This window comes from Bubalus bubalis, chromosome X (assembly GCF_019923935.1).
Source record: "Bubalus bubalis isolate 160015118507 breed Murrah chromosome X, NDDB_SH_1, whole genome shotgun sequence".
Lineage (NCBI taxonomy): Eukaryota > Metazoa > Chordata > Mammalia > Artiodactyla > Bovidae > Bubalus > Bubalus bubalis.
Genome location: NC_059181.1, coordinates 5,073,184 through 5,099,312, shown reverse-complemented (window position 1 = coordinate 5,099,312; position 26,129 = coordinate 5,073,184). Strand labels below are relative to the sequence as shown.

The window sequence follows — 26,129 nt, the reverse complement described above, 5'->3', positions numbered from 1 at the left end:
AAAAATTTCACCGGGACACCGGTGAGGTTAAGACAGTAAAGGAGCCTGTTTAGCCGTAGTGTTTCATATCTCATTAACCATCTCCCTCCTTAGAAAATCCTATTTACTTGCAGCAAAACTAAGAAAAGCTGCTTAGTTCCTGTCTGTCGAAAGCCAATTTTCCTACTAACCACAGTTTGATACACAAATCACTAGCCTGAATAAACTGTGACAGAACAAATACATTGATTTTGGGGGAAAATGATGGGTATTTTCCAGTTCACTGCACTCTTCAAACCCACTCAGAGGATTCTTAACTGTTTCTATCTGTGACAAAGTAATTGGATAGCATTTTTCATGTCAATACCTCCAAAAGAGATCCAGGCATTAACTTGTGAACTTCACTTTATATCTTGTCATGAGGGATGGGGGAACCCACATAGTTCAGCTTCTAAAGGTAGCGGTGTTTTGTTTTGTTTTCCTCTTTGTTTTTGCAAGCCACATGTCTGCATAGCATAGTGAAATGAGCTGTTATAGCGAAGTTAGGGGTTCGATCCCTGAGTCAGGAAGATCCCCTGGAGGAGGAAATGGCAACCCACTGCAGTATTCTTGCCTGGAGAATCCCACGGACCAAGGAGCCTGATGGGCTACAGTCCATGGGGTCGCAAAGAGTCAAACACCACCGAGCAACGCACGCACAGTGGAATAAGTGACTCGAGTTGTAGAGTGTCTTTGGTTGTTTAAAGGCCCCTGTGGTGGTGGTTTAGTAACTAAGTTGTGTCTGACTCTTACAACCCCATGGACAGTAAAAAATGTGTCTCCTGCATTGGCAGGTGGATTCTTTTTGTTTTTCTTAATTGGAGGCTAACTACAATATTGTAGTGGTTTTTGCCATACACTCAGGTGAATCAGCCACGGGTGTCCATGTTGGCAGGGGGATTCTTAACCACTGGACCACCAGGGAGATTCTGTAATAATTTTTTCCCCCACCACTGCATCCATTGTACTTTATTATTTTTCTCACAGCTTTGTTTTTTTTTTTAATTAATTTTAATTGGAGGAATAAGTCAAAGTGAAGTCACTCAGTCATTTCTGACTTCAGGCTCCTGCATCCATGGGATTCTCCAGGCAAGAATACTGGAGTGGGTTGCCATTTCCTCCTCCAGGGGGTCTTCCTGACCAAGGGATCGAACCCAGGTCTCCCGCACTGTTGGGCAGATTCTTCACTAACTGAGCTAGGAGGGAAGCCCAAATTAAAGGCCTCTAAGTCCTGTCATTTCCAAGACGTGTGCCAGACACAGATTGCTTCCGTCATTGCTTTAGTTCAGCCTTGCGTTTTGCTGGCAACTTCATTAAAGAGCCGCACTGCGCTTGCGGAGCATACCTAGGGTCTGTGATTGTTTTCTGTATTGCTTTGTTTATGTATTCACAGCCACGCTAGTTCTGTGGTGCTGTGTGCGGTCTTTCTCAAGTCGCGGTCAGCAAGGGCTACTCGAGTTGGAGTATTCAGGCTTCTGGCAGGGGCTTCTCGTTGCAGAGCACAGGCTCAGTGGCTGTAGTCAGCGGGCCCAGGTGCCTTGTGGCCTGTGGCACCTTACTTTCCTGACCAGGAATCGAGCCCGTGTCCCCAGCATTGGCAGGTGGATTCTTAACCACTGGACCACCAGGGAAGTCCTGTAATAATTTTTTTTTTCCCCCCAGCACTGTATCCATTGTACTTTATAATTTTTTTCACAGCTTCTTTTTTTTTAATTAATTTTCATTGGAGAATAACTGAAAGTGAAGTTGCTCAGTCTTTTCTGACTCTTTGAGAGTCTATGGAGGATGACTTTACAATCTCGTGATGGTTTTTGCATACATCCACATGAATCAGTCAAAAGTATACGTGTGTTCCCCCACCATACCACGTCCTGAATTCCCCTCCCATTTCCCTCCCCAGCCTATACTGCTGGGTGGTCCCAGAGCACCAGCTAGAAAGTGTCAAGTCTCTCAGTCGTGTCTGACTCTGCGACCCCACGGACTGTAGCCCACCAGGCTCCTCTGTCCATGCGGATTCTCCAGGCAAGAACACTGGAGTGGGTTGCCATTGCCCGCCTCCAGAGGATCTTCCCAACCCAGGGATCAAACCCATGTCTCCTGCATGGGCAGGCACATTCTTTACCACTAGGCCACCAGGGAAGCCCCTGTAATTATGTTTTTTTTTTTAAAGGAGTGGAGAATTGATGAATTAGGGTGAAGGCAGTCACCGGAACTGTGTCCAGTCTTGTGCTGAAACCTGGTCCGGGCGACTACGGGGCTGACAAGGTGGGGCCTGAGCTTGCTTGGCTTCCATCCTGTCGGCCCCACCGATGGCTGTGATCTTCTGCAAACCAGCAGAGAGGCTGCTCGCCCGGCGCGCACCGTCCTGGGAAGCGTGCGGTGGCGGCAGGCGTGGCTGCCTGCCACGCCCACAGCGAAGCTGAGATTCTGGACATGAATGCCTCAGTGAGGGCTGGTCTGCACGACCCTCCCTAGAAGGCTGAGACCTCCCGTGCAGGGCTGCCATCATACCTCGGGTCCATGCTTTGCGCGCGACACCTTACAGTTCTCCCTTCAGTTATTTCTCTATGTTTCATTGGCGGATCGCTGCTTTACGATCTTGTGTTGGTCTCTGCCGTCTAATCCACACGCATCAGCCGTAGGCACACACCTGTCGTCTCCCTCTTAAACCTCCCTCGCACCTCCCACCCCAATTTCTTCTTTTTTTCTTCTTTATTTTTATGGAAGTATAGTTGATTTACAGTTATTATTTTCTGTTGTACGGCAGTGATTCAGTTATACACACATACACATATGCACATTCTTTTTTTTAAATATTATCTATTATGGTTTATGATAGGATTTTTTTTAATTGGAGTACACTTGCTTTACAGTGTTGTGTTGGTCTCCACTCTGCAATGAAGTGCATCAGCCATATATATACATCCATCCATCGCCTCACATCGCATCCCTCTTGAACCTCCCCCCGCCCCATCCCACCCCTCTAGATCATCGCAGAGCACCGAGCTGAGCTCCCTGTGCTAATACAGCAGCTTCCCACTAGCTCTGTGTTGCACACACGGTCGTGAGTATATGTGGCAGTGCTCGAGTCGGTGATGCCATCCAACCATCTCGTCCTCTGTCATCCCCTCCTCCTCCTCCAGCCCTCAGTCTTTCCCAGCATCGGGGTCTTTTCCGGTGAGTCGGCTCTTCCCACCAGGTCATTATGCTGGTGACCGGGCCTCTCATAATTTGCCCTTCAGAAAAAATCAGCTTGTGAGAGCAGACCTCACAAATCACAGGTACAGCATCGTTTCTTTGGGGGAAATGCCCTTCTGACTTCTAAGTAACTCATAATGGATATTGTGTGTGCTCAGTTGCTGAGTTGTATCTGACTCTGCAACCTCATAGACTGTACCCCGCCAGGCTCCTCTGTCCATGGGATTCTCGAGGCAGGAGTACTGGGGCGGGTTCCAATTTCCTTCTCCAGGGGGTCTTCCTGATCCAGGGACTGAAGCCACGTCTCATCTCCTCTGCCGTGGTAAGCGGGTTCTTGACCACTAGTGCCCCCTGGGAAGCCCTGATGGATATTGCACAACTCATTTTTAAGGCTCATAACCCATCTCTGAATAATTCCTTCTGGGAAAAGAAACTTGGTGAAACCTTTCACAGCAGACAGCCATGGAGATTTGACTTATCAACTGAAGGTTTGGAGCTTAAGTAGTCAGTATCTAACGCTATATCTTTCCTGATAGAACATAGCGATTTGCAAACCGCATTGCACAATAAAAACTTGTGCATTTCAGGAAAGCTCCCCAGAACCCAGCTTTTTCTGTGGGGGAAGACGGTAATATTTGCAACATCAGTCTTTTTCGACTTTTTAAATGGAAGGTAAAGTATGATTGGTGCACCTAGCTTGCAGTGTCTCATTACATATCCAGGGCGTGTCCCTGGCATGTAACATGTGTTCTTCCCTCGGTGACAGCCTGGTGACATAAATGCAAACATCCCTCAGCTGTGGGCTAATCACTGCCATGACAACCAGAGGGCTTGTTCCTCTGGAAGATTGAAACATCCAAATGATTCTCACAGTGTGGCATAGAGCATCGTAAATAACTGACTTGCAGCCTGTATGCACACAGGAATTTAGATACACCTGGACTTTAATCTGTCTAGTCAACAAAGGTCCGTCTAGGCAAGGCTGTGGTTTTTCCAGTGGTCACGTATGGATGTGAGAGTTGAACTATAAAGAAAGCTGAGCACAGAACAATTGATACTTTTGAACTGTGGTGTTGGAGAAGACTCTTGAGAGTCCCTTGGACTGCAAGGAGATTCAACCAGTCCATCCTAAAGGAGATCAGTCCTGGGTGTTCATTGGAAGGACTGGATGCTAAAGCTGAGACTCCAGTACTTTGGCCACCTGATACAAAGAGCTGACTCATTGAACAGACCCTGATGCTGGGAAAGATTGAGGGCAGGAGGAGAAGGGGACGACAGAGGATGAGATGGTTGGACAGCATCACCCACTCGATGGACGTGAGTTTGAGTAAACTCTGGGAGTTGGAGATGGACAGGGAGGCCTGACATGCTGCGGTTCATGGGGTCGAAGAGTGGGACACAACTGAGCAACTCAGCTGAACTGGACTTTAATTGTGCAGTGACTCTACCATCTACCATTAAAGTGCCAGTGTTTCTCAGGTGAAGTCGATGGAATCAGAGGACCATAAATTGTGCCGATGTCTTTAATGTCTTTTCCAACATGAAAAATTTTATCTTCTGTTTAAGTATGTCCTGGTGGCTCACTTGATAAAGAATTCTGCCCACAATGCAGGAGACCCAGGTTCAGTCCCTGGGTTGGGAAGATCCCCTGGAGAAGGGAATGGCAACCCACTCCAGTATTCTTGCCTGGAGAATCCCTTGGACAGAGGAGCCTGGGAAGACCCCAGTCCATGAGGTCGCAAAGAGTTGGGCATGACTGAGCTACTAATGCTTTTGGTTTCACTGTGTCCATGAAATACATGGACCATATTTCATTTTTATAGTAGATTTTGGAGAAGGAAATGGCAACCCACTCCAGTATTCTTGCCTGGAAAATGCTATGGACGGAGGAACCTGGTAAGCTACAGTCCATGGGGTCGAAAAGAGTCGGACACGGCTGAGCGACTTCACTTTCGCTTCACTTTGTGTTTAAACAATTGTAACTTCCTAGTAGGTGACGTGCAAAATAGATGGTAGGGCGTGTTGCTGTCTCATTTCACAAGCTGTGTCTTTATTTTGCCCACTAGGTCCTGCTGGCCAGCAGCTTCCTGCCCATCTATGCAGGACTGAAACCAGTGGAGTACAAAGGGCAGGTAAGCGTCCTAGAGCCGACGCGGGATCCGTGGCTCCTGTGGTCATCCGTTTCCTTTAGGAACATCCATGATTTTGATATTATTCTGGCGGCTCCAACTCTGTTCCTATGACTTTAGTCTCACAGGTTTGTGTCTGTTTAACAAAAGGAAAAGAGTCCAGTGCAGGGGCCGTGGTACCCTGGAGCTGAGGTTTCGTGGTTGAGAATGATTGACGAGGGCCCTCCTTTTTTCATTTGGTTAAAAAAAACTTTACCCTTATTTTTAATATCCAAAGAAGCAGCAGAGTTTTTAAAAAATTTACTGAAGTATAATTTAATTATATAATTATAGATAATTATAGCTGCTTTGCAGTGCTGGGTGTGCATGCTCAGTCATGTCCGACTCTGTGACCCGCCAGCCTCCTCTGTTCATGGGACTCTCCAGGCAACAACACTGGAGTGGGTTGCCCTTTCCTTCTCCAGGGGATCTTCCCCACCGGGGGATTGAACCCCTGTCTCTTGCATGTCTTGCATTGGCAGGCAGATTCTTTACCCCTGAGCAATCAGGGAAGCCCTGTTAGTTCTGCCGTCTAGCAAAGTGAATGGCCCATGTGTTTCCATATATTCCCTCTTTTTTGAATTTCCTTCCCACCTAGGTCACCACAGAACGCCGAGTCGAGTTCCCTGCGCTGTGCAGGAGTTTCTCGTCACTTGTCTATGTTAGACACAGTATCATTAGTAGAGATACATCCACCCCAGGCTCTCAGGTCATCCCACTCCGCCGCCTCTCCTCTTGGTCTGCATTCATCTGTTCTCTCAGTCTGTCTCTTTCTGCTTTGCCAGGTAAGTTCATCTGTGCCATTTTTCTAGATTGCACGTGTAAATGATCTTATATGATGTTTGCTTCTCTCTTCCTGACTTATTTCACTCTGTATGACGGTCTCTAGGTCCGTCCATGTCCTGCCAATGGCACCGTTCCATTCCTTTTCGTGGCTGAGTAATATTCCATGGTCTGTGTGGCCCACATCTCCTTTATCCGTTCTTCTGTCAGTGGGCATTTAGGTTGCATCCACGTCCTGGCTCCTGTGAACGGTGCTGCAGTGAGCGTGGCGGGCATGTGTCTTTGTGAATTATGGTTTTGTTGGGGTGTATGCCTAGGAGTGCGGTTACTGGATCATGTGGTGCTTCTATTTTTAGTTTTGTGAAGACCCTCCATGCTGTTCTCCATAGTGGCTGCATCACTTTACATGCTCAACAACAGCGTAGGAGGGTTCCCTTTTCTCCACACCCTCTCCAGCGTTTATTGTTTGCAGATTTTTTTTTTTCATATTGAGCTGCAGGAGCTGTTTGTGTATTTTAGAGATTAATGCCTTGTCAGCTGCTTCATTTGCAAATATTTTCTCCCGTTTTAAGGATTGTCTTTTTGTCTTATTTATGAATTCGTTTGCTGTGCAAAAGCTTTTGAGTGTAACTGGACCCTCTTGGTTTATTTTTGTTTTGATTTTCTATCTTCTAGGAGGTGGGTCAGAAAGATCTTACTGCAATTTATGTCAAATCGTGTTCTGCCTGTGTTTTCCTCTACGAGTTTTATAGTGTCCAGCCTTAAATGTATGTCTTTGATCCATTTAGAGTTTATTTTTGTGTTTGATGTTAGAAAGTGTTCTAATTTTATTCTTTTACTTGTAGCTGTCCAGGTACCACTGATTGAAGAGACTGTCTTTTCTCCATTGTATGTTCTTGCCTCCTTTGTCATAGATTCATTTCAGTTCAGTTCAGTCGATCAGTCGCTCTTTGTGACCCCATGAATTGCAGCATGCCAGGCCTCCCTGTCCATCACCAACTCCTGGAGTTCACTCAAACTCATGTCCATCGAGTTAGTGATGCCATCCAACCATCTCATCCTCTGTCGTCGTCCCCTTCTCCTCCTGCCCTCAATCTTCCCCAGCATCAGGGTCTTTTCAAATGAGTCAGCTCTTTGCATCAGGTGCCAAAGGATTGGAGTTTCAGCTTCAACACCAGTCCTTCCAATGAATATTCAGGACTGATTTCCTTTAGGATGGACTGGTTTACTCTCCTTGCAGTCCAAGGGACTCTCAAGAGTCTTCTCCAACACCACAGCTCAAAAGCACTAATTCTTCGGTGCTCAGCTTTCTTTATAGTCCAACTCTCACATCCATACATGACTACTGGAAAAACCATAGGCTTGACTAGATGGACCTTTGTCCGCAAAGTAATGTCTCTGCTTTTTAATGTGCTATCTAGGTTGGTCATAACTTTCCTTCCAAGGAGTCAGCGTCTTTTAATTTCCTGGCTGACAGTCACCATCTGCATTGATTTTGGAGCCCTCCAAAATAAAGTCAGCCACTGTTTCCACTGTTTCCGCATCATTTGTCATAGATTAAGTGACCAAAATGTGTGGGTTTATCTCTGGCTTTCTGTCCTGTTCCGTTGATCTGTTTTTGTGCCAATATTATGCTTTCTTGATTACTGTAGCTTTGGAGTATGAAGTTGGGGAACCTGATTCCTCCAGCTCTGTTTTTCTTTCTCCAGATTGCTTTGGCTATTCAGAGTCTTTTTTTTTTCCATCTCACCCTCTCCTCCCTTCTCCCCATGTCCATAAGTAAATTCTCTATGTCTGTTTCTCCATTGTTACTCTGTAAATAAATTATTCAGTACCATTTTTCTAGATTCCATATATATGTTAGAACATGGTATTTATCTTTCTCTTTCTGACTCACTTCACCCTTGTCCATCAAAAGATGAATGGATAAAGAAGTTGTGGTACATATACACAATGGAATATTACTCAGCCATAAAAAGGAACGCATTTGAGTCACTTCTAATGAGGTGGATGAACCTAGAACCTATTTGGAGTCTTTTGTGTTTCCATACAAACTGTAAAAATTTTTGTTCTAATTCTTGGGGAAACAAAATGCCATTGGTGTTTTGACAGGGACTGCCCTGCATCTGTGGATTGCTCTGGGTAGTATAATCACTTTCACAATGTTGATTCTTCCTTTGACAGATGGCCCTGAATCTGTGGATTGCTCTGGGTAGTACAGTCACTTGCACAGTGTTAATTCTTCCACTCCTGGAACATGGCATGCCTCTTCATCTGTTTGTATCATCTGTGATTTCTTCCTTCAATGTCTTCAGTTTTCTGAGTCCAGGTCTTTCGTCGCCTTAGGTAGATTTTCCTAGATATTGTTTTTGTTGTGATGGTAAAGGGGATTGTCTCCTCAATTCCTCTTTCTAATATTTGGTTGTTAGCATGTAGGAATGCAAGAGGCTTCTGTGTATTGATTTTGTATCCTGCAGCTTTAGCACATTCATTGATGAGTTCTAGTAGTTTTCCGGCGGCATCTGTAGGTTTTTCTATGTTATCTATCATGTCATCTCCAAACAGTGACATGACACTTACTTCTTTTCCAACCCGGATTCCTTTTATTTCTTTTTCTTCTCTGATGGCTCTGACTAGGACTTCCAAAACGATGTGAATTCATAGCGGTGACAGTGGGCACCCTTAGCGTGTTCCTAATCTCAGGGGAGGTGCTTTCCGCATTTCAGCATTGAGAATGCACTTTGCTGTGGGTTTCTTGCATGTGGCCTTTTTTATGTTGAGATCGGTCTCCTCTGTGCCCACTTTCTTGAGCATTTTTGCCATAAATTGGTGTTGAATTTTGTCAGAAGCTTTTTCTGCATCCATTGAGATGATCATATGTGTATGTTGAAGAACCCTTGCATCCCTGGGAAACATCCCACTTGATCCTGGTGTGTGATCCTTTTACTTGGATTTGGATTGCTATTAATGGTATTTTTGTTGAGGACCTTTGCATCTATGTTCATCAGTGATGTTGGCCTATAATTGTCCTTTTTTGTGTGGTATATTTGGTTTTGGTATCACGGTAATGGCCTCATGAAACGAGTTTGGGGGTATTCCTTCCTCTGCAATTTTTTGGAAAGGTTTGAGAAGGATACATATTAGTTCTACTGTAAAAATGCTTGATTTAATTCGCTCGTGAAGCCATCTGGTCCTGGACTTTCGTTTTATTGGAAGATTTTTCAATCACAGTTTCCATTTCACTCCTTTGGATTGGTCTCTTCATATCCCCTGTGTCTTCTTGGTTCAGTCTTGAAAGGCTGTACTTTTCTAAGAATTTGTCCGTTTCTTCCAGGTTGTCTATTTTATCGGCATATGGTTGCTTGTAGGAGAATCGCAGGGACGGCAGAGCCTAGTGGGCTGCCGTCTATGGGGTCGCACAGAGTCGGACACGACTGAAGCGAATTAGCAGCAGCAGCAGTCTCTTACGATCCTTTGTATTTCTGCATTGTCTGTTGTAGCTTCTCTTTTCCATTTCTAACTTTATGGATTCGGGTCCTGTGCCTTTTTTTTCTTGGAAAGTCTGGCTACAGGTTTATCAATTTTGTTTATCTTCTCAATGAACCAGCTTTTAGTTTTATTGACCTTTGCTATTGTTTTCCTCATTCCATTTTATTTATTTTTATTTATTTAATCTTTATGATTCCTTGCCTTCTACTAAGTTTGATTTTCGTTGTTGTTTTTGTTTTTCCTTCTGCAGTTGCTTTAGGTGTAAGGTTGGGTTGCTCTCTCTTCTTCTTGTTTCTTGAGGTCGGATAGTATTGCTACAGACTTGCTTCTAGGACGGGTCTTGCTGCATCCCATAGGTTTTGGATCATCTTGTTTTCGTTGTCACTTGTTTCCAGATACTTTTTGATTTTCTCTTTGATTTCTTCGGTGGTCCCTTGGTTATTTATTTCATAGCATATTCTTTAGCCTCCCTGTGTTTGTGTTTTTTACATTTTTTTCCCCTATAATTAATTTCTGATCTCACACCATTGGTATCAGAGCAGATGCATGATACGATTTTAATTTCAGATCACATCTTGAGTCACAAATCAAGCCTCAGCAAAAGACTTCTTTAGACTTCCAAGACGTCCTCTTGGAGAAGGAAACGGCAACCCACTCCAGTATTCTTGCCTGAAGAATCCCACGGACAGAGGAGCCTGGTGGGCTACAGTCCGTGAGGTTGCAAAGAGTCGGACACGACTGAGTGACTAACAGTTTCAGTTTTCACAGAGACAATATCTCCACCTAAAATATCTGATTTGCACAGTTGGTATATTATAAGCTGCCTTTTTTTGTAACAGTTCCCCATTGATGGACCAGAGACTATTATAATCAGGATAATTCTTCATAATAAAGTGTTTTATTAGATCTTAAAAAAAAAAGTACTCTTGACGGCCCCTTCTATGAACAGTTAGAAGCAAAGTGTGCTATCAGGCTGGGGAAACCGATCAGGATGTCCCTCACCTGGCCCCCACATGAGGCTGGAGACCTTCATGCCATCCCACTCCCAGGGGTCCCCCTGCAGGCAGCCAGCCGCTCTTCTCTTGGGTCCTCCTTGGAAATGTATCTGTGAAGGAGAGGCTGAAACAGCCATCACTGACGGAGAGCTGCAGGAGGCGTTTTAGAGAGACGTAGTGACCTGTGGTGCTGGAGGAGACTCTTGAGAGTCCCTTGCACTGCAAGGAGATCCAACCAGTCCCTCCTAAAGGAGATCGGTCCTGGGTGTTCATTGCAAGGACTGATGCTGAAGCTGAAACTCCAATACTCTGGCCACCTGATGAGAAGAACTGACTCATTTGAAAAGACCCTGATGCTGGGAAAGATTGAAGGCTGGAGGAGAAGGGGACGACAGAGGATGAGATGGTTGGATGGCATCACCGACTCGATGGACATGGGTTTGAGTAAGCTCTGGGAGTTGGTGACAGACAGGGAGGCCTGGCGTGCTGCGGTCCATGGGGTTGCAGAGTTGGACACAACTGAGCAACTGAACTGAGTGAACTACCGCCTGCTATCTGCTGTCCACACTGCCCAAAGTCTTCTTTCTGTGTCCTGCAAAAGATGTTTGTGCTCTAAAATTTCACCATCCTGTCTGATCCTGGTCTTCCATAGCCTACACACCAGCGCGCACCCTGATAACCAGACACAGTATCTCCTTAATGCACACCAGAGATAAGCGTTTTATGGTCAAACACAGTGGCGATTTATTTGTCTCTGTGCTCAGTCACTCAGTCGTGTCTGACTCTGCAACCCCATGGACCGTAGCCCACCAGGCTCCTCTGTCCATGGGATTCTCCAGGCAAGAATACTGGAGTGGGTTGCTGTGCCCTCCTCCAGGGGATCTTCCCGACCCAGGACTCAGACCTTCGACTCTCGAAGTCTCCTGCGTTAGCAGGCAGGCTCTTTACCACTAGCGCCACCATTTAGTTAAATATTATTTGGCTGCTCTGTGTCTTAGTTGCAGCATGAATGATCTTTTGATTACAGCATGACACCTCTTAGCAGGGCGTTGTGGGATCTAGTTCCAAACCAGGGACTGAAACCATGATGGCCCCTGCATTAAGAGTTTGGAGTCTCAGCCACTGGACCACCAGGGAATTTCCAGACACAGAAGCTATGTAACACACGCTGCAGATATATATTCTGTAATCCCATTCACTGTGTAACACCTACTCAAAATCAGGCACATCCTCGTGGATGATTAATGCCATTTATCTTATAGACATGTGATATGTATGTATTTATAAATGTGTACATGAAAAGCATTTAATAGCTGTCATTGGTTCATTCACTTTGAAGACCCTGCAAAAGGCCTGTGCTCAGTGGGTGGATGGTCTCAAAACCAGGGGATTGATTTTTACACATCTTTTGGCTAATGTGTTTGGGGATCTGTCTATGTTTGGACCTTGTGAGCCCTCATGATTTTCTTCCTCTGACTTTTCCTGGCCATCCCAGCCCTTTTCCGTGCTTCTCATAGTATTCCTGGCCAAACCAGTGTGCCCTGGCATGATTGTCTAAAAGGGGCAGCTGAGAAGAGTGAGGCTGAGTCACTGGATGAGGTCATGGAGAGGGAGAGACGGAGACCCTTACGGTGGTCTGCCTTGTCCAGGTTGAGCTCTCTTTATTAGCACAGGCACAGGCGTTACTGGCAGGGATGGGCCTCCGTGCTGTTGGCTACAACCCTCTCCGTGACCACTCAGAAACATCATATACACTGATTGTTTTTTCTTTAAAGCAGCATAAACAAAAGCTCGCAGAAAGCCATTTTAAATATTTATTTGTCTGTGCTCTGTCTTGGTTGTGTCACATGGGATCTCTTAATTGAGGCACGTGGGGTCTAGCTCCCTGACCAGGGATTGAACGAGCACCCCCTGCATTGGGAGCAAGGAGTCTGAGCCACTGGACCACTTGGGAATCTCAAAGCTGGTTTTTTTCCCACCCCTATTCTGGATACTGCCGCTCAGAGGTAGCAGATACTCAGTTACCAAGGAGCACGATTTTTTGTTGTCATTTAAAAATGTGAAAAGTACCCCACTTGACATAACAATTTTAAAGTAGGCTAAGTAGCATTTTTCCGTTAGAGCAGTAAAAATCAACACTTATTTTTACCTATAAACGTTGAACACAGATGCTAGCCAAATCAACTTTACATTACGGTTATGAACTTTAATTTGATGATCTGAAATGTGATGTTTTCACTTCAAATTATTGCTTGATAATATATAATCATGACAGAAATGGCTAAATGGCAGGAAAAAAAATATATATGCAAAGCACTCAGGTGTCTTACGAGATTATATATGATCATGAAAAGGGGATTTGGGATCTGGGAGTCATCAGCATTGCTGATGCGATGGGTAAATTAAGAGGTGCTGACGGAGAAGGTGGATGGAGCTACGGTAAGGAAGGAAGGAAACAGAGGATGGAACGAAGATTAGAGAACGGAGACCCAGAAGGCTAGTATTGAGTTGGCCAGAAGGTCCACTTGGGTTTTCTGTAATATGGGGAAACGTCAGTGATGTTTCTGGCCACCTGAATATGTTGTAAGACTATGCTGAACATGTCCCGTGTTTAAGTAGTAATAACTGTATTATGAATGAAGTGCAGGTGCTGATGGCTTCTGGTTTCTTCCAACATACAGCGTCCTCTTCTTCTTCCTCAGTAACGGAACTGCAATTCTTATGTGGACTTATTGCCATGTAGCTGCAAGGTCATGTTCACCAGTGCTCCTTGCTGCTAGGTGTGGCCATCCCCTCAAGTGCGGGCAGTGAGAGACAGGCCAAGTTACTGTGGGACTTACAGGAAGTGAGGTTGTGTATGTTTGTTTCCTCCCTGCTGCCCGGAACTTAGACGTGATGACCAGAGCTCTGGCAGCCATTGTGGATCATGAGGTCACAGATCACGCTGTAATTAGAGACAGATAGACTTGGGGCATGCATGATTTGAGGAGGGGCACCTTACCAATGTACCTTCAATGTTGCTTTCATGGGAAAAAGAAGCAAAACTTCTGTTGTTACTGCTTTCTATCTGATGCATCAGAGTCCACTCCCATGTGCTGTAGGGAATATTACCACTGTATGTTACAGATGAGGAAATGGAGATGCAGAAACATTCATTCACTTCACTGAAGACGTATAGCTGAGTCAGAGGGCACCTTTCCCAGGATGATCTGTAATGTTTGCATCAGTCACAGGCCTCTTGCTCTATTAAGTCTTGTTCATTTCTTGAAATATACATATATTTATATATATAAATATATATATGAAGAAATCTATATATTTATGTATGTAAAGAAATCTGTATATATTTATATATGTAAAGAACGATATATATTTATATATATTAAGAAATAGGTACTTATATAATTAAGAAGTAAATATTTATATATATTAAGAAATAGATATTTATATATATATTAACAAGTAGGTATTTTAAGACATAGATATATTTATATTTATATATAGTAAGAAATATATATATTAAGAAATAGATATTTATATATTAAGACATAGGTATATTAAGAAATTGGTGAAGGAAATGGCAACCCACTCCAGTACTCTTGCCTGGAAAATCCCATGGACGGAGGAGCCTGGTAGGCTACAGTCCATGGGGTCGCAAAGAGTTGGACACGTCTGAGCGACTTATGTATTAAGAAATACATACATATTTATATTTATATATAGTAAGAAATATATATATTTATATTTACATATAGTAAGAAATACATATATTTATATTTACATATAGTAAGAAATATATATATATATATATTTGACCTTGGGAGGTGAGGCACGACCCTCTGATGACTGGCCTCTGCACAGGAGCAGTGTCGTAATGACGTGTTTTTCTGTTTGTTTCATCTTTGGTTGCACTGAGTCTTTGTTGCTGCGCCCAGGCTTCCTCTAGTTAAGTGGAGGCCACTCTCGAGTTGTGCAAATGCTTTTCCATTGCAGCAGCTTGTCTTCTTCCGGAGCAGACTCTAGGGCGTGTGGGCTTCAGTAGCTGTGGTTCAAGGGCTTCGGCAGTTGTGGCTCCCGGGCTTAGTTGCTCCATGGCATGCGGGATCTTCCTGGACCAGGGACCGAACCTGTGTCCCCTGCATTGGCAGGCAGTTCTTAACCCGTGGACCCCCAGGGAAGTCCCTGGTCCCCGTTGGCTGTGTAATAAAGCCCAGGAAGAGGGGACCCCATGTGCACGGTGACTGACAAGGCGCTCCGGGGGGACCCCATGTGCACGGTGACTGACAGGGTGCTCCTGGGGATGCTTGCTTGTTTCTGCAGCCACGTGGTGGCCGCTTGCCACTTGCTAAGGACTCAATCGGGAAGATCCCCTGGAGCAGGGAATGGCACCCCACTCCAGTACTCCTGGGCTTCCCCCGTGGCTCAGACAGTAAAGAATCCGCCTGCAATGCAGAGACCTAGGTTCAATCCCTGGGTCAGGAAGATCCCCTGGAGCAGGGAATGGCAACCCACTCCAGTGTTCTTGCCTGGAGAATCTCCATGGACAGAGGAGCCTGGGGGGCCACAGTCTATGGGGTCTCAAAGAGTCAGACATGACTGAGCATACCGTTGGACTATAAGGAAAGCTGAGCACTGAAGAATTGATGCTTTTGAACTGTGGTGTTGGAGAAGACTCTCGAGAGTCCCTTGGACAGCAGTGAGATCCAACCAATCATCCTAAAGGAAATCAGTCCTGAATATTCATTAGAAGGACTGATGCTGAAGCTGAAACACCAATACTTTGGCCACCTGATTGAAAGAGCCGACTCATTGGTAAGACCCTGATGCTGGGAAAGATTGAGGGCAGGAGGAGAAGGGGACGACAGAGGATAAGATGGTTGGATGGCATCACCGGCTCAATGGACATGAGTTTGAGCAAGCTCCGGATGATGGACAGGGAAGCCTGGCGTGCTGCAGTCCGTGGGGTTGCAAAGAGTCAGACACGTTGAGCGACTGAACTTAACTGAATAGTGGATTTACAGTGTTGTGTCAATTTCTGCTGTACAACACAAGGACTCAGCTATACACATATAGACCTTCTTTCCCATTATGGTTTATCCCAGGAGACTGGACGCAGTTCCATGTGCTATACAGCAGGACCTTTTGTTTATCCATCCTTCATGTAACAGTTGGCATGTGCTAACCCCAAGCTTGTAGTCCGTTCCTTCCCCACTCCCTCCCTCTGCCCCTCGCCCTTGACACCACGGTCTGTGCTCTGACCCTGTGCTCTGACCATAGTCAGAGTCTCTGGCCCTGTTTCTGCTTTGTCGATAGTTCATTTGTGTCAGCTTTTATGTTCCACATAGAAATGCTATCGTATGATATTTGTCTTCCTCTTTCTGGCAAAACTGTTTGCAGAGCAAGTCCAGCCCTGCCTCGAAGTTCTAGCATGAGCTTCTCGCAGTGTGGAACATACATCCAGGCGTGCACGGCGTGTTCTGAAAGGACTTGGTGCAGGAAGAAGTGAGTGCTTTTGGTACTGGGGACAGCCTTGAGCTGACCGTCTTCACCTTCAATTATATGACATGAGCTGCTGGAGGTCATGAGCCTGGTGTGAACCCAGAAGGCGTCACCTGTGAGACACGGCTTGACGTGTGCTGGCAGACGACCACCCCTCTGGGTTTGCTGTGATGGGTGTCCCTATCCTGTGGAATCATCGCCTCAGCTCTGGTCTCCAGCACTGTAATCCACCAAGGACAGCCACAGTAGACCCCCACCCCACATCTGGGCACAAGCTCGTCTTCTCTACTGAAGAACCGCTGTTTCTTTTCTACTCTCTGGACTCAGACAGTTCACCTTACCATGGAGCACGTTAGAATATGGTCAGAGATGCAGGTAAAGGGCGTTAGGAGAAAAGACAATCAACTGTAGGGGCCAGAATGCAGGGATGCGGGTAAAGGATGTTAGGACAAGTGGCAGCAACTTGTAGGGGCCAGATTTTTTTTTTTAATATTTATTAATATTTATACACATTTAAATATTCCCTAGTGGATTCCCTGGTGGCTCAGACGGTAAAGCATCTGCCTGCAGTGCAGGAGACCTGGGTTCAGTCCCTGAGTCACGAAGATCTCCTGGAGAAGGAAATGGCAACCCACTCCAGTATTCTGGCCTGGAGAAGCCCATGGATGGAGGAGCCTGGCTGGCTATAGTCCATGAGGTCGCAAAGAGTCAGACACCACTGAGCGACTTCTGTCTCTTTCTCTCTATACATGTTTATAAATGTTTTTTAATTTATAAGAATTAAAAAAAATATTAGTTTGTTTGCCTGCATTGGGCCTGTATTGTGGCACATGGAATTTTTTTTTTTTTTTTTTTTTGAGTTGGGGCATATGGGATCTAGTTCCCTGATCAGAGATCTAACCTGGGACTCTTTCATTGGGAGTGGAGAGTCTTGGCCACTGGACCACCAGGGAAGTCCCACATGTTTGGTTTTTGAAGCACATTTTTCTTCTGGAACAATTTTCTTTTTAACTTATTTGGCCTACCCTTTCCTTTGATGAATGAAGGTGCTATAATCTGAAACTAAGAAACTCAGGGCAAAACTCTCCTGGGAAGAGCCATCAGCAAGATTTTGGAATCCCCAGTGTCACGGCAGCTTATGCAATGCTTCCCACAAAGTGGGAATGATTTTGAGGAATATGTTGCAAACAGCCAGAGAAGTCATGGCCAGAAGCATAGGGAATGCAGTTTTAATTTATCCATCAGTCAGTTCAGTTCAGTTCCATCGCTCAGTCATCTCCGATTCTTTGTGACCCGATGGACTGCAGCACGCCAGGCCTCCCTGTCCATCACCAACTCCAGGAGTTTACCCAAACTCATGTCCATTGAGTCAGTGATGCCATCCAACCATCTCATCCTCTGTCGTCCCCTTCTCCTCTCACCTTCAATCTTTCCTAGCATCAGGGTCTTTTCAAAAGAGCCAGCTCTTCGCATCAGGTGGCCAAAGTATTGGTTTCAGCTTCAGCCTCAGTCTTTCCAATGAATATTCGGGACTGATTTCCTTTAGGATGGACTGCTTGGATCTCCTTGCAGTCCAAGGGACTCTCAAGAGTCTTCTCCAACACCACAGTTCAAAAGCATCAATCTATCTATAGCACATGAGATATAAGGTATTTGGATTTAGTAATGTTATTGTTGTTTCCAGAAATTTTGCTCACATTAGCATGCCTGAGGGTGGGGTGGGCTGTGTGTGTGTGTGTGTGTGTGTGTGGTTGTTGGGAGTTATACAGTTCATGAGAGCATGAATCAGGAGAAAGATGGACTGTATTTACAACATCTGAGCTGCTGGGGTTATGGTTAGAGTAGCGAGCAACGCTGAAAATTTAATCAAGCCCCTTGATAAGCTGTTTGTTTCCCTGACTCATTTATGCAATCAGAATAAGCTAACAAGAGTGAACAGAATTTGGAAAAAACGCTTTCAATTCCCTTAAGCGGCAGTCATTAGCCCCATGGTAAATTAGAACACTTTGCACATTAACGAGCCACATTGCCCTTCTTTTCCTTCAGTTGAATAAAACAAGGGAGCTGTCAGTTAAAGTTATATGGCATTTGGTGCATATTTTTTATTTCCCTTGATGAAACCTCTGAATTTTTGCATCACTGGTGAGATATTCTACTGACGGTATGGAAGGTAATTTTGGAAAGTGTTCTTTCTCTTTTTCTAGGTATTATCTATTCCAGAATTTGGTGTCTACATCCAAAGCAATGAGGGAAGAGAAGGAAAAAAACAAAACCAAAAAAAACTCCAGGACAGTAACGCACAGAACCAGATATCTGAGACCTTTTTTTAAAAATTATTTAATTTTTATTGAAGTTGTTGATCATTCGCTCAGTCATGTCCAGCTCTTTGCAACCCCATGAACTGCAGCATGCCAGGTTCCTCTGCCCTCCACTGTCTGCTGGAGTCTGCTCAAATACAGTAGTTCCTTTACAATGTGGGGGCCTTCTTAATACAAACCTGTCTTTTTTAGACAGTATTTGTATAGTCTTATGTGTGTGTGTATCCATATTTATACGTACACAAGCATGTATAAATGTGTGTGTATAATACATAATTATATAATGTGTTTTGTTCTTTTAAAAAATAATGACGGTAAGCAGATCACCCAGGTCAGGTTCATTTTAATCCAATCCACTTATGTTTTTTCCTCCACCAACATGCAGTTCCCTCAACCAGAGGTTTTCAACACATTTTCACTGTTTGTTTACTTACTTTTATTTCCTCTGAGGGGAGGTGGTTGCTGGCCAAGGCCTTTGTAAACAATACCTATCATTTAGTCACCTGCTCTAGAAATCAAAACAGGTAAGAAAAACATTTTAAAAGAGAAAAAGACATGAAGTGAATGACGGTGAATGAAGGTCCTTAACTCAGTTGAGGATGCTTTATGCTTACCTGTTTCTCAGTCCTCACCTCCTTGCTTTTTTTTCTCCAAAATAGATTTTTTTGTGAGGTTGCTGTTGTTGTTCAGTGGATGTTGTGTCCGAGTCTTTGTGACCCCCATGGACTGCAGCACACCAGGCCTCCCTGTCTATCACCAACTCCCAGAGTTTACTGAAACTCATGTCCATTGAATTGGTGATGCCATCCAACCATCTCATCCTCTGTCGTCCCCTTCTCCTCCTGCCCTCAATCTTTCCCAGCATCAGGGTCTTTTCCAATGAGTCAGTTCTTTGCATCAGGTGGCCAAAGTATTGAAGCTTCAGCTTCAGCAGTGATTTTGCTGCTCAAGAAAATAAAATCTGTCACGGCTTTCACTTTTTCCCCATCTCTTTGCCATGAAGTGACGGGACTGGATGCCATGATCCTAGTTTTTTGAATGTTGAGTTTCATGTCAGCTTTTTCACTCTCCTCTTTCACTTTCATCAAGAGGCTCTTTGGTTCTTCTTCACTTTCTGCCATTAGAGAGGTTATCATCTGCTTGTCGGAGGTCGTTTATATTTCTTCTGACAATCTTGATTCCAGCTTGGGATTCATCCAGCCTGGCATTTCATGTGATACACTCTGCATATTGGTTAAATAAGCAAGGTGACAGTTTACAACCTCATTTTAGTCCTTTACCAATTTTGAACCAGTCAGTTGCTGCATCTGAGTCTAACTGTTGCCTCTTGACCGGCATACAGGTTTCTCCAGAGACAGGTAAGGTGGTCTGGAATTGCCATGTCTTTAAGAATTTCCCACAGTTTTTGGAAAGGCTTTAGTCAAAGGCTTTAGTATACATCAGTGAAGCAGGAAGCAGAAGTAGATATTTTCCAGAATTCTCTTGCTTTCTCCACGATCCAGTGAATGTTGGCAATTTGATTTGCGGTTCCTCTGCCTTTTCTAAATGCAGCTTGTACATCTGGAAGTTCTTGGTTGGCATAACGCTGAAGCCTAGCATGCAAGATTTTAAGCATGATCCTACTAGTATGGGAGATGCATGCAACTGTGCAGTGGTTAGCACATACTTGAGTACTACCCTTCTTGGGAGTTGGGAGGAGGCCGGCCCTTTTCTGGTCCTGTGGCCACTGCTGAGTTTTCCAACTCAAATTGGCTGACATATTGAGTGCAGCACTTGAACAGCATCATCTTGTAGGGTTTGAAATAGCTGAAATTTCGTCACCTCCACTAGCTTTGTTCATAGTGATGCTTCGTAAGGCCCACTTGACTTCACACTCCAGGATGTCTGACTCTGGGTGAGTGACAAGGTGTTCTCCACAATTTCTAGCTTTGTATTCCCACATCCACGGCAGGATATTTCCAATCTGGATGTAGCCTGTAGCGTTTGAACTTCGGTTTTGTGTGTCTGTGTGTTTATTGTTAGAGCTGATTCTGGGGCTCAAGGGCAGATTGAAAGTCTTTTTCTCTCGAAACGCCATGAGGAATTCCGTCTTTGTGCTTCTTCCGCCTGCCCCCAGCGTCCAGGTGTGCAGAAGCCTGTGGATGGTCCTCGGTCCTGCTGTTGTGTCTCTCCCTCTCTTTCCTTTGGGCCGAGGTCTGAAAGCACAGACTCTCTTCTGAACAGTGCTCCTGTTGAACACTTCATAGCCCTCTCCCACCGTTCCACCCACCCTACCCCTAATTCTTCAATGCTTGAAGCCCTATGTACTCAGGAGTCACTTTGGAGATGAAAGCGTTTCTGGTGGTCCTTTATTTATTTACTTTTCACTTGGCTACAGACAATGCCGATTTGCAGTTCTGAAGTTAAAAATGGAGCCACCTTTTATGGGGGATGATCTGCTCAGTGTCAGAGTCAACTTGGCTTTGCATCCTGATTAGATGATAAATCCCAAGCTCGTTACATGTGGCTTCTTATGCATGTGCCATCATCAGTTAAAAAAAATAATAATAATAAGGTCTTAAGTAATCTACTTAAAGCTTTGAAACAACTGGAGAGATTTCCTGATTCCGTCCAAACTTCTTGGTTTGGTTTAGTCACTAAGTCGTGTCTGACCCTTGTGATCCCATGCACTGAGAACCTACTGGGCTGCTCTGTCCATGGGATTCTCCAGGCAAGAATACTGGAGTGGGTTGTCATTCCCTTCTCCAGGGGTTCTTCCCAACCCAGGAATCGAACCCAGGTCTCCTGCACTGTCAGGCAGATTCTTTACCAGCTGAGCCACCAGGGAAACCCATGGGTTTCTTACTATAGTTTCTTACTATAAACCCAAACTTGTTACTATATGCATAAAGGCTGTGTGTGAATGTTCTGTGCGCAGTCATGTCCGACTCTTTGTGACTCCATAAATTGTAGCACAGAAGGCCCCTCTGTCCATGGTATTCTCCAGGCAAGAATCCTGGAGTGGGTGGCCATGCCCTCCTCCAGTGGATCTTCCCCACCCAGGGATCAAACACATCGCAGGCAGGTTCTTTACCATGGAGCCACCGTGGAAACCTGTGGCTAAATGACATGCATACAAAGATTTGCTTCGCTTCCAGAACAAATCCAGTCAGGCTGGTCCTCATCGATAGTAACTCGAGGGTGTTCATCCCCAAGGCTCGGATTCTCAGAAGGATGGTGTCGTCTTGGGGAAGTCCAGGCTCACTGTCTTCATGTGAGAGGGATGCGGTCTCCACGTGCTGACTGGGGCCGTTCTCTCCACAGAGGTGGGTGGACGGAAGCTTCACCAACAGCCTGCCAGTCCTGCCTGTCGGCCGCACGGTGACCATCTCCCCGTTCAGTGGGCGACTCGACATCTCCCCACAGGATGAAGGGCGGCTGCATTTCTACGGTAGCGTCACCAACCAGGAAGCACTGGTGAGTCCTGATGTTCCCCGACCGTCACAGACCCCCTGAAACTCCACACGCTTCCCACACTTGGCAACTCCATCGTATGTACAGATTTGCATGCATATTTTTTAAAATTTACTTATTTTAATCGGAAGCTAATTACTTTACAATAATTGTAGTGGATTTTGCCATATTTTAAATGAGTCACAACGTATGTCGTGCATATGGACCTGGGTACCTAGAGACTGTGAATGTACAATCTTTTTTTTTTTTTTTTTTTTTTTTACTATTTTTGAACTGTCTCTGTGGGACATTTCCTGTTTCGTCACTTATTTTTCAGGTCAGCATACTTGGCAAGTTTTCAGTGCAATTTTATTTTTTTAAAAAAAAAGACTGACTTACTGGTTGTCTGCATTAGATCTTAGTTGTGGTGGGCAGGCTCCTTGTTTCAGTGAGAGGTCTCCAGAGCTCACAGGCTCTGTAGTTGTGGCTGGAGACCAGAATTCCAGAGTGCATGGACTCTGTGGTTGTGGCACTCGGGCTCAGTAGTTGAGGTGCTCGGGGTCGGTAGTTGAGGTGCTTGGGCTCAGTAGTTGAGGTGCTCGGGCTCAGTAGTTGAGGTGCTCAGGCTCGGTAGTTGAGGTGCTTGGGCTCAGTAGTTGAGGTGCTTGGGCTCAGTAGTTGGGGTGCTTGGGCTTAGTTGCCCTGTGGCACGTGGGACCCTTAGTTCCCCCCATAGAGATTGAAACATGTGTCCCCTGCATTGGAAGGCAGTCTGAACCACTGGACTGCCAGGGAAGTGCAATTTTATTTTTTTAAGATTTTTTTTTTTAATGTGGACCATTTTTGTTTTTTTAAAGAATCTTTATTGAGTTTGTTGTAATATTGCTCCTGTTGTTTATATTCTGGTTTTTTGGCCACACGGAATGTGGGATGCTACCTCCCTGGTGGTGGTGGTGGTGGTGATGGCAGTTTAGTCACTAAGTCATGTCCAACTCTTGCGACCCCATGGACTGTAGCCGGCCAGGCTCTGCTGTCCATGAGATTCTCCAGCAAGAATTCTGGAGTGGGTTGCCATTTCCTTCCTGGTAGGTCCCTAAGTTTTCCACTAATGTTTTTACATATTTAATCATTGCCACCTTTTAAAACAATCAGATGATCTCATTTACAGCTGCCTGATGGGACTTCCTTGGTAGTCAAGTGGTTAAGACTTCTAAAGCAGGGGATATGGATTGGATCCCTGGTCAGGGAGGTAGGTGAAGAAGGAAATGGCAAAAATATTGATTCCCTCAATCTAGTCAAAAATTAGTTCTCAACAGGGAGTGATACTATATACAGGTGTGTGCGTGCTAAGTTATGTCTGACTCTTTGCAACCCCATGGACTGTAGCCCCTGAAAGTGAAAGCATTGTTTGCTCAGTGGTGTCTAACTCAGACGTGATGGACTGAGCCTTTGTCCACGGAGTTCTCCAAGCAAGAATGCTGGAGTGAGTTGCTATGCCCTCCTCCAGGGCATCTTCCCCACCCAGGGATCGGGCCGTGGCTCCCGCATTGGCAGGAAGATTCTTTACCTTTGGAGCCACCAGGGAAGCCCATTATATGCAGGAGACACTGGCTAAGTTGGGAATGTGTACTGGCATCAAGGGATAGAGCTCAGGGATGTTGCTCAGCATCCTACAGTGCACAGGACAGACGCCCCGACAGAGAAGCATCTGGCCCTAAACGTCAGTGGTACCCAGGCTGAGAAACCCTCTTGCAGTCTTCGTGTAGAGTTCTGTGTTTTGTTTTCTTTTGTTTTTTTTGCGGCGAGGGGAGTATGCTGGGGCTTAGTTGCCATGCAGGCTTTTCTCGAGTTGCAGAGAGCAGGCTTCTCATTGCAGTGGCTTCTCTGGTTGCAGAGGACGGGCGCCAGGGCACACGGGCTTCAGTAGTGATAGCACGTGAACTCAGCAGCTGCAGCTCCCAGGCTCTCAAGCACAGGTTTAGTAATCGTGGTGCACAGGCTTCGTTGCCCTGAGACGTGTGGGCTCTTTTGGGACCAGGGATCCAACCTGTATCCACCGCACTGGCAGGCAGATTCTTTACCACTGAGCCATCAGCAAAGCCCACAGTTGAGATTTTAAGATTATTTTGTTTATACTGACTGGAAAGCCCTGCAGTTCACATTTTAAGATGATTTTCTTCCTACTTATTATTATTATTTTTTTTGTATTGCTAATAGCATGTATAACAAGCAGGGTTTGCTTACAGATGTAAATGTTGATTGACCAGCCCTGTCGTATCCTACAGTGTGTCTTTCTGTCCCAGCTGTCCATGGCAAACTTGGTGAGACTCAAGCGGGCCCTCTTCCCGCCAAGCAGGAGGACAATGGAGTCGCTCTATCGCCGGGGCTTCGACGACGCCAGCAGGTTTTTACTTAAAGAAAATTGGTTTGAGTAGGACGCTTACAACTTGTTAACGGAGAACACAGTTCTTCAGGGAAGTTTTTAATTAAATCCTTTTATAAAAGCTTATCATCGCTATCAATTTTATTATGAGTTTTTGTAATGCTTGCAGTTTTTAAAAACTTTATTTTGTTTTGAGGTATAGCCAATTTACAACGTTATGATGGTTTCAGGTGGACAACAAAGGGACTCAGCCATACATACGCATGTATCCATTCTCCCCCAAACTCCCCTCCCATCCAGGCTGCCACATGACACTGAGCAGAGTACCCTATGCTGTCCAGCAGGTCCTTGCTGGTTCTCCACGTTAAACACAGCAGTGTGTCCATGTCTGTCCCAAACTCCCTGACTATCCCTTCCCCCACCCTTCCCCCTGGGAACCATAAGGTTATTAGAGAGTGCTGGGGTCCAGCCCCGGTGGATCCAGGGAATTCGAAGGGGAGACAGATTCGGCGATCAGGATACGATAGAATTAAAGATATAAAGAGTGGTTAAATAAGGATAGCTCAGTGAGAAAATTCAGTGGAGCAAAGAGGCTGAATAACTTGCTTTACGTGGAAAGCTAATAAAATTCCAAAATAAGGAATTTACGTCACCTACATAGGCCGCAGGCGTCCTCCCGTTCTCCCGAAGGAGAGGAGACACTAAGGCCTCCCCAGTCAGATCTTAGAAGCCCAGGCAAAATTAGTAGGCTTGACGAGCCTCAACGCCCCAGTTCAGCCAGAAGGTGAGAGAAAGAACGATGTGAAGAGACCAAGTTTCGGTGAACAAGGCCCGCACTTTATTTTCCAAAGTAGTTTTTTACCTTAAGTTGTGCATAGAGGATAATGGGGGGAGGGGTAGAGTCAGCAGTAAGCCAGGCTTTCTTCCTGCAAGCTTATCGTATGCAAAAGTTTAGGTGATTTACAACACCTTCTGGCCAGGAGGCCTGTTAACATTTTGTGACTCTTTCTTCAGAAAACTTATTTTTCTCTAAAGGTGATCATTCTAAAGTCAGGCACCACCCTCCGAAAGCATTAGATAAAGTTGCATTCCTATAGGACAAAGGTGTGGTGGGCTATAACAAGAAAAAGAATTAACTCAAGGGTCCAAGGTTACAAACATTAAAGCTACTACTTACATTCCTATACACCAATTATATTAATCAATACACTGCCAGGGACACAGGAGGTAAGGGATATGGAAACTTAGCAGCAAACATTGGCCCAACAAATGAAAAACCCTTCACCAATACAATTTCTAATCAATCTTTTAACTGCTCAAAGGAATCTGTATTTAGACAGTTTAGAACATCTCATGCCTCTCACGGTTGGGAGGCTGTGAACAATCACATGTGGCTGGAATAACCTTGAGAGGAGTTTGTAGGTTAAAACACTCTTGTCACGCCCAGGAACTCGATCAACTGGAGCTGTAAGTTAACCCTTTTCCAGAGAGAGGTGGTGGGGGACAGCCCCCCGTAAAGTCAGAGGTGTAGGGGAGAGCACAAAGCAGTAAAGTAGGCAGACTGTGGTTTTGGGGGTAGATGCTAGAGAATTTCCAGGGGGACTCCTGAGGCTCGATCCCGCCTTTGCGTATGCCAAGCTTCCTTCCTCATGACCTTTGCCACAGGCGGAGTTCCTCATGCTGGCTCCCAGCAAGAAGAGTATTGAGCAGAGTTCCCTGTGCTGTCCAGCAGGTCCTTGCTGGTTCTCCATGTTAAATACAGCAGTGTGTCCATGTCCATCCCAGACTATCTAACTACCCCTCCCCCTGTATCATTCACCTCCCGTCCCCCTGCCTGGGCAACTGT

General features: G+C 45.3%; 1 protein-coding gene across 10 annotated transcripts in view; it reads left to right on the top strand.

Annotated features, from left to right (window-relative positions):
* The window catches only part of PNPLA4 (patatin like phospholipase domain containing 4), a 43,401-nt gene extending 18,992 nt beyond the window's left edge, over positions 1–24,409 (top strand). For 4 of the 10 annotated variants that reach the window (XM_025276645.3, XM_025276644.3, XM_025276643.3 and 1 more), the window contains exons 5-7: positions 5,283–5,348; positions 21,772–21,924; positions 24,186–24,409. In XM_025276645.3, coding sequence (XP_025132430.3) covers positions 5,283–5,348; positions 21,772–21,924; positions 24,186–24,335 — 369 coding nt within the window. In that variant the 3' untranslated portion in view covers positions 24,336–24,409. Of the gene's footprint in view, positions 1–5,282; positions 5,349–5,982; positions 6,170–21,771; positions 21,925–24,146 lie in introns of all 10 variants that reach the window. The other 6 variants (XM_045164459.1, XM_045164461.1, XM_045164460.1 and 3 more) reach the window with 6 other exon arrangements.
* The last annotated feature ends 1,720 nt before the right edge of the window (positions 24,410–26,129 follow it).